The sequence below is a fragment of the Adiantum capillus-veneris genome, chromosome 2 (genome assembly GCF_014529385.1).
Source record: "Adiantum capillus-veneris isolate H3 chromosome 2, ASM1452938v2, whole genome shotgun sequence".
In the NCBI taxonomy this organism is placed as follows: domain Eukaryota; kingdom Viridiplantae; phylum Streptophyta; class Polypodiopsida; order Polypodiales; family Pteridaceae; genus Adiantum; species Adiantum capillus-veneris.
In genome coordinates this window covers 153945163-153953429 of record NC_140932.1, presented here as the reverse complement: position 1 = coordinate 153953429, position 8267 = coordinate 153945163, and the positions used below count along the sequence as shown (strand labels likewise).

Genomic DNA, 8267 nt, shown 5'->3' with positions numbered 1-8267 from the left:
TAAGGGAATTTTTTTCACTTGTGCATTCACACGAAGAGTTTGGAGTAGTTAAGAGGGAAAATAGGAGAAGAGGTTCCTTTTCCTAACTTTTGCTAAAAGAGCAAAAGTTAGAGAAAAGGTCCGTTCCTTTTGAGAGGTTTGACTTGGTATTGCAAGTCACCATTCTTAAAATAATAATTTAACCTTTTTGTGGGCATTGGGTTACTTGCTATTACAGGTGGTGGCAAATGAATCAAACACGTGTGAATGTGTTGAAGAGTTCCTTTTTAGGTGTACGGAATACTTTAAGCATAGTCTTGAAACTCACCGTGTGTAAGTCCTCTAAACAAGCATCCCCTCTAAACAAGCATCCGTAGGTTATTGGTGATAAGTGTTCATCGTGTATGTGTCATGGGGAGATGTATAAAAAAACACATTCTCACACACACACTCTCTCTCTTACACACACACACACAAACACGTAACGGTGGTAAGAACGAAAGAGACGCCCTAGTAGTAGGCATAAAGGGACTCGGATTGGCCGGGGAGGTGAGTTCTGGATTTCGCCAATGTTGGTTGACAAGGTCAAGGCAACCCTATTTAACGTGGGTTTGGTAGGTGCCGCCACTCAAATTGCGAATCGCGATCCTGCTGAGTCTCTCATAGCTAGGTAGTAATACGATGTTGAACGGGAAGTTGGAAACGTGCTGCATACCCACAGCGGCCTGCAAGTTGAGTTGACCTTCGCGAGGTGGAGGAACACCCACCAGGTCATCGGAGAGAGAGAGCGAGCGCGCGAGCTGTTGGAGAGAGAGTTGTCGCAGTCAATCTGCTGTTGGCGCCATTGATCCTTATTTTGTACGTGCGAGTTGGGTTTGCTTTGTTAGGCGCACACTGTTACATTGTGCCTTTGCGGGCTGGAGCTAGCGCTAGGTCATCTCCCAGACTCTCCATTGAGCACGCAGAAGAGCAGGGAAAGACTCCTGACACAGATAACTGTTGTTTCTGCTGGATTAAAGCATAGTTTAGCAGGTATCAACAGCCCAACCTTAAAGACAAAATAGGACATTGCTGCTCTGCAGAAAAGAGGGCACGTTCTCACTAAGCAGAGCAGGTCGCCTCCAGACAAGGTTCAGGCACGCTACAAGAACAGTTGTCTCGTACCATTTATCTGTCAAGAGTAGTGGAGAACGTAGGCACAGTCGCCATGAAGTTTGCCGGATTTGCGGTGTTTGTCATTGTAGCAGCTCTTCACATTAATCCCTCTTCTTCTGTTACCAATGAACAAGATTGTAAGTGCATCTTGATCTTTATGATGTGATCAACTACTTATAGAAATATTTTCTGCTTAATAGCTTTACGATGCCTAAAACTCTTCTTTTTATGGTAGTGGCTGCACTCCAGGCTATACAGCAAGCATGGGCACCCACGTCCTTTTCGTGGTCTGGAGATCCGTGCGAATCTTTATGGCTGGGCGTGACCTGTGATCCTACCAGTTCCAATGTTATCAAGCTGTAAGTACCGTTCAAGGCAGCAAACTAATCGTTGAAGTAGCACCATCAAAAGTCGGGCTGGCACATTTTTCGAGAGCTGACAAATTTCTCTTTAAACAGAGAGCTTCCATCTCAATCTATACGTGGTTCTTTGCCGCTGCAAATAGGAGACCTCACCAATCTACAAACTCTGTGCGTACTTTGGAAGCAGTTTCTGTTTTATGTAACACAAATTGCTTAATTTCTACTGCAAAAAAAAATATTGATTGCGAATTCTGTGACGCAAATTGCAGGGACCTTTCTTACAATGGAAACCTTACAGGGACCCTTCCTTTAGAGCTGTTCCAACTTGCCAACCTTGAAGAGCTGTAAGTGAGTGTTTGAGGTTTTCTGTAGACGACATGAATGGCTCTTTGTATGTGTAACTAATGTTCGGCTATGGGGGTGTTTCTGGCAGCTTTTTGCAGAATTGTGGGCTTTTTGGTACAATACCCAATGATTTGGGAAAGCTTGCCAAACTGACATATTTGTAAGTGAGCAATTCAAGGCCCAGATGTTTGTTGTTTACACTCTTTTTCTTGCCTGATAGTACGTGATTGTTGCTATGCATGTCTATGCAATCAACTGGTTAATTGGCTGATGGACAAACATTTTTCCTTGCTAGGGCTTTAAACCAGAATTTCTTCACCGGCCCTATTCCAACCACTGTTGGCCAGCTCTCAGAGATGTTTTGGTTTGACTTGTCGTACAACCAGATGAGTGGGAATCTACCTCTGCAATTGGCTAATCTAACAAAAGCACGCCATTTGTAAGTTCTGCATTTTAATTGTGCACCTACGTTGCTCTTTGTGTCACGTCTCTGTTTGACCTGCCAACACATTTTTTTGCAGCCATCTTCATGTTAACAATTTCTCTGGAATCATTCCAACTGGAATATTCAGCGCCGGGCAACCATTAGTCCATCTGTAAGTGGCTCCTCTCCTTTAAACACTCTTCTCCCTTTTTTGAAGTGCTGGCTCTGATTGATATTTTTTGGTGCACAGGCTTCTCTACAATAACTCTTTTGAAGGTCCAGTCCCATCAGACATTGGGAATCTAACTGCTCTGGATATTTTGTATGTTGGTAGTTGTCTCTTGTAATGGAATCGTGCATTAAGGTTGCCAGTGTATGCTTCAATGGATGATAAGCTGGTTATTATTTTCACGTATGACTGCAGGAGGTTGGATTTCAACCAGTTTTCTAGTGTTCCAGATAGCTTGACTGAAATGGTCACGGTCACATCATTGTTAGTGTTTAGTTCTTTTTGATTGTCTATTTTCTTGTGCTTTTCTGGCTCTGGGCATTTAGGTTGCCATTGATATGTCGGAAAGCTCATAAAACCAACAAAGGTGCAACTGAAGGAATAATGGCTAGGGCATATGTTTAGGTGTAGTCGAGTAGATTTTTCATCGACTATCACACCCTAACTATTTGGAAACTCATGAAGTATCACGTTGATTTTTGTAGGTCACAACACATTTTTTTTTCAACAAGCATGTGAAAGTAGTGTACTTTAGTTTCTTAGCAGCTTCTTTCTTGGTGCAGACAGCTAGATCATAACAGCATCACCGGGGAGGTTGTGAATGTCTCAAGTCTTACAAGATTGCAATATCTGTAAGTGTTTTTGATATTTGTGGATTTTTCTGAAATGAACTATCTGCTTATGCATATAGCTTGAACTTTTTGTTCTTCTTAGGTATCTAGGTCACAATCAGTATACATCTGGTGTTCTGCCCTCCTGGTTGCTATCGCTTGTGAACTTGACTACCCTGTGAGTATTGGGGCCTTGAAGCTCTTTGTGATTATTGCCCATGATGGTCTTCTCAGACACATTCACCTCTTTCTCCCCATGAAAATCTCAGGGATGTGGAGAATGGGGGCTTGCAGGGACCACTACCGGCGAGCCTTTTTGCGCTCCAAAACCTCGAGATTGTGTAAGTCCAAACCTTTTTAAGCAAGAGACATGCAAATAGCACGGTGGCTTGCACTTCAGCTTTCTTACCAATCCTTTCTTTGTTGGTATGTGCGTGTAGGCACCTTGGCTACAACCACTTAAATGGAACCCTGGACCTTTCACTGGCGAGCCCTGTATTGGTGGAGGTAGATATGCAGCAGAACAACTTCACAGGACTTATTGGAGATTTCTCTGGATCTTTGAAGTAAGCATTCCTGCCGGATCTAATAGTAGTTGAAGTGAGTCTTTTGGCTAGGGAACATCTCACAGGAACTAATTTCCAGATGATTGTATGAATGTATGCACAGTGTAACTGTATGTAGAATGTGTGTGAAGGAACGTATATCCTTACCCGGTCCATTTTGGGCACTGAGGATGCTAGTTATGGTAGCTTTGTATTTAGTTATTGCTGTTTGCTCTCTTGCTAGTACAGTGCTTTACAGACACTTGGTTTACAGGGTCTTATATGAATGTATGCCCAATCGTGGATTTGTGTGGAGTGTTTCCCACATATATACATATGTCTAGTATGCGTATAGTTTCAAGCACCGACGAGTTTTGGTCGGGATGCAGTATTTACTCACCACTTCATGCATAATTTGCGGTGAATACCATGAATCCCCTTTTTATGTGAACGTGGGCATTTTATGTAACTGTATACTCTCCAGGAGAATTTTGTTGAATTGGTGGTGTTATGCAGCTTGGAGGGAAATGACATCTGCTCAGCCAATGCAAACCTCCCTAACAATGCATGTGGTGGAGGGTCAGCATCACCCAACCTAGCACCCGAGCCTTCTTCGTCTTGTGGTTGCTCCAGTGGATTGTCTTCCAACCCCACAGCTGGCTCAAGCAGTTGTGTCTGTTCATATCCAGTCAGTGGGCTCCTTAACTTCACTGCCCTCAAGGTTTCTTTGGATGCCAACGCCATATCTTCGATGCAATCTGGCTATGTAGAAAGTATCCCTCTGCTCTCGTCAGCAAATCAAGTTTCCATTCTAGTAATCAGTAGCTCCACAGCCACTTTGTCCATCTTTCCAAACAACAAACCGTTTTGGGAATTGAGTGAAGCCAACACTATCACATCCCTCATTAGCAGCAAGTCAATTCTTTTTGCAGACGTGGGGCCCTACATTTACATTCCTTCTGGACCTTATTTCCCTCCTGGTACAAACAGCATGCTGCCCTAACACAGAGTGCTTATGTTGTGGATCATTCTTCAAATTGCAGTCCAATAGACCTGAGTGACGTTTGTTTGATTTGATTCTTTTACAGGTCCATCAACAAAGTCAGGTTTAGGTGTGGCCGCAAAGGCTGGTATTGCGGTCGCGGCTGTGGTGTTCTTTCTGCTGATCATTATTGTGGCTGTCTATGCTCTCCGACAAAAAAAGAGAGCAGAGAAAGCCGAAATAATTAGCAAGCCATTCGGTAATCAGCCTTACAGTACATTTTGAAAGTCTAATTTGACCCAAAGAAAGCTTACTCAATTCCCTTTTTTCAGCTTCATGGGTGGCAAAACAAGAAGATCAAGATGCTGCACCTAAACTGAAAGGTGCTCGCTTTTTCACCCTAGCAGAGATGAAGAAGGCCACAAACAATTTCAGTCAAGCCCAAGAAATCGGTGCTGGTGGCTACGGCAAGGTATGTTAGCTAAGAGTATTTTCCCGTCACCTCAAGAGTGCTGATTTTTCATGTTACCAGAAAGCCTCATTGTCTTCTTCTTCAGGTTTACAAAGCAACATTACCTTCTGGTGAGCAAGTTGCTATAAAGAGGTCACAAGCGAGCTCTCGGCAGGGGGCAGCTGAATTCAAGAACGAGATTGAGCTACTATCTCGATTGCATCATAAAAACCTTGTCGAGCTTGTTGGATTCTGTTTTGAGGAGCAAATGCTTATCTATGAATATCTGCCAAATGGGACTTTACGTGAGGCATTGTCTGGTAAGTTTTGTCTACAGATACCGGGCTCTTTTTCTGCATTTATTGGATCTTCTATATGTGCTTATTGTTATCTGATTATAGGCAGCACAAATGTTGTGATGGATTGGCCAAGAAGGCTTCAAGCTGCTGTTGATTCTGCCAGAGGCCTTGCGTATTTGCACACCGAAGCAAACCCACCAATCATTCACAGAGATGTCAAGTCCAGTAACATCCTCCTTGACGAAAAACTCGTAGCAAAGGTTGCAGATTTTGGCCTTTCAAAGCTTGCACCAGAAGAAGGGGGAGTCGGGCATGTCTCTACACAAGTGAAAGGGACATTGGTAGGGCTTTCACATCAGCTATTTTTTCTGTTTGCCATCCTCATTCTACTGTCATTTGAATGCTTATACTTATTTTCTTTGCTTGTGACCAAAGGGATACTTGGATCCAGAGTACTACACAACCCAGCGGCTTTCCGACAAAAGTGATGTTTATAGTTTTGGGGTGGTCATTCTTGAGCTTATCACATCTAGACAGCCAATTGAGCATGGCAGGTTCATCGTTCGTGAAGTCAGGTCAGCCTTACAAAGGGGCGGCCTGCCCGCTTTGCGGGAGTCATTGGTGGATCTCAAAATTGAGAAAGCATGCCCGGATTCTCAGTTGAAACCTCTGCTGGACTTAGCCCTGCGATGCGTGGAAGAGTCAGCAGCTTTACGCCCATCGATGAAGCAAGTTACAAAAGAGTTGGAAGCCATTGTGGGTGAGTTTGAAGGGGGTATTGAGGGCGCCCGTAATGACTACATTCCCAACTACAAGAAGGAAGAACCTGAAGTGCCCTTGTATGACAGCTCATCTTTTCAGTATAGTGGTGGCATTTCTGCAACCGTCGAGCCCAAGTGACGTGGCGAGGAGAGAGACGAAAAACAGGCTCAGCAGAGGGAGCAGTTATGGGCATTGTAGAGGGTAGTAGGTTTGCTTGTTTCTGATGCAGATATGCTTAGGGTTTCATGGTGGAAGAGCACGCATTCAGGCATAAATAGCTGGGTTTTCCAGATTGGAGCAAAGCCTTATCCACTGCCAGGAGCTGGAGGTAAGGTTCAACCTGCTGCAAGTTTTGTGTGGCTTCATTTTTTGTGTGCTCTAAGGGAGACAGAAAAGCTTAAACATTCAGAAAATAGGCATAACCCCATCATTAAAGCAGGAAGATTCTTTTGAGTGGTGCCAGGGCTGAAGGAGGAAAATATCTCACCAAGGGTCATTAATTTGAAAGAGTCTACCATGTGAAGATTTTGGTGTATAAAACGGTGAATCAACCCCAAAAAGATTGAAATAAGGAGCTCTATGAGGACAGAGCAACGGTACATATGGTGAATCACCCTCCAAAAAGATTGAAATAAGGAGCTCTATGAGGCAGCAAAACTGTACATTACCGGTTCTTTCTTCCAATGCAATGGACCAAACTTAATGAGGGAGGTTGAGCTTTGCCTGTTTTAGGCTATGGAATTTTCTTTCCTTCTCCATACTTCTGTAAGATTTATGAATTTACAAGTGAAGATTCTTCGCTTTCATTGGCATCAATAATCAATACATTAGTGTTGCCTGGTTGGAGCACACTTTCAGTTATTTTTAATTTTGCGGTGGATAATCATGGAAGAGGAATGGCCGCGTTTTTGAATCGTTCTATTCTCCAGATTTGAGATAAGGGCCCTACAGCTAGTTAATTTCATAATAATAATGATAAACTTTGACAGGTTTTAGCAGTCCATAAGCTGCTCAGGATGCCTAATATTGAAGTTATGAGAGAGCTATTATCATAAGCTTGAAGGACTCCAGAGAGATGTCCGTGCCTCCTTGTGCAATTGTGGCGTGCACACTGATGACAATGAGGACATTGTGAGGGGATACTTGGCTACATGATCTTGTACAACTTGGTGTTGGGGCTACAAGAAGAGAAAACTCTATGAGGAGGTGGCTCTCCGATAGAGGAAGCAATGTCTTAAATCAACAGCTCCAATTCATGGTACTTAACCATCTGGAGTCAATCTTGTCAGTGTCGCAAATTCTTTGTTAATCTCTTTTCAGCAGACTCCAAATGCAAGCACATATAATACTAGGATTGAATTATAGACGCATCGACTAATCAAGTATAAAACTGCGCATGCCCATGCTCATTTCTAGCAAATCAAATCACCCATGAAAATGTTTATAATTTGAAGGAATCTTGAGGAATTAGATTAGCTAAGCTGCACAAGCGTGATTGCCAAAGATCAAGGGCTCCGATATGCGTTGCCCTGTGTAATAAAAGTAACACTTCAGCAATGTTTGGACGTCCAAGGCACTGCATTTGCTATTTACACAGTTTTCTTTTTTTCAACTTGGAATCCGTGATTAGTTAAAGTTTGGGGGGTCCATTGTACAGGATAGAGGGGCTAGTATACAGACATCTAACTTGGGCGACAAATTCTCGCGAATCTACTGCACCATTTTGATCCTGGAGGCGCAAAATAGAAGATCTGCGCAACACCTCTCTCCAGCAGAAATTTGAGAGCGATCGACACTTCGACAACGAAGAACTCTGTGTAACAAAAACGAGTACCAGATAGAATACCACCCCCAAGGGGAGCTTTAGAGCCATCGCGTCAATTAGGCTTGGACCCTCGATCTGTGAGGGAGACCACGAGTTTGCTAGCCACCCAAGCATTGCATGTTGCGTGCCTCAACATTGGCTCAAAAACATATCTTCAAAAGAGGGTGGATGGGGGTAGTCTTTTTACTTGCCCTATACTCTGATCATGTTAATATAGCACGTGAGTTCAACAAAATGGGTTTTTTGTTTTATTAAATATGAACAATTTAACAAAGTTACATTAACAAGATAGTTTTTT

At 43.2% G+C, this 8267-nt stretch overlaps 1 protein-coding gene across 3 annotated transcripts; it reads left to right on the top strand.

The window, feature by feature from the left end:
• The first annotated feature begins 546 nt into the window (after nucleotides 1-546).
• Nucleotides 547-7005, top strand: LOC147463886 (leucine-rich repeat receptor protein kinase HPCA1-like). 3 transcript variants are annotated; one of them, XR_015185472.1, is made up of 20 exons: nucleotides 547-1271; nucleotides 1370-1493; nucleotides 1593-1664; nucleotides 1766-1840; nucleotides 1930-2001; nucleotides 2137-2280; nucleotides 2363-2437; nucleotides 2516-2587; nucleotides 2690-2758; nucleotides 3058-3126; nucleotides 3209-3283; nucleotides 3375-3446; nucleotides 3546-3671; nucleotides 4167-4630; nucleotides 4739-4891; nucleotides 4965-5104; nucleotides 5190-5403; nucleotides 5485-5723; nucleotides 5818-6472; nucleotides 6608-7005. XR_015185472.1 is itself a non-coding variant. In XM_086491727.1 (19 exons), exons 1-19 carry the CDS (start codon nucleotides 1187-1189, stop codon nucleotides 6280-6282), a joined length of 2805 nt encoding a protein of 934 aa, XP_086347853.1. In that variant the 5' UTR covers nucleotides 547-1186; the 3' UTR covers nucleotides 6283-7005. The 3 variants fall into 3 exon arrangements, 2 of the variants coding, with proteins under 2 accessions (XP_086347853.1, XP_086347857.1); XM_086491727.1 differs by having other exon boundaries at nucleotides 5818-7005; XM_086491731.1 differs by lacking the exon at nucleotides 2690-2758 and having other exon boundaries at nucleotides 5818-7005.
• Nucleotides 7006-8267: the final 1262 nt, after the last annotated feature.

Coding starts and splice junctions, on each gene's coding strand:
- LOC147463886 (XM_086491727.1), top strand. CDS start 1,187: ATGAAGTTTGCCGGATTTGCGGTGTTTGTCATTGTAGCAGCTCTTCAC. Junction 1,272..1,369: donor TGTTACCAATGAACAAGATT/GTAAGTGCATCT, acceptor TTTTTATGGTAG/TGGCTGCACTCCAGGCTATA. Junction 2,281..2,362: donor CTAACAAAAGCACGCCATTT/GTAAGTTCTGCA, acceptor ATTTTTTTGCAG/CCATCTTCATGTTAACAATT.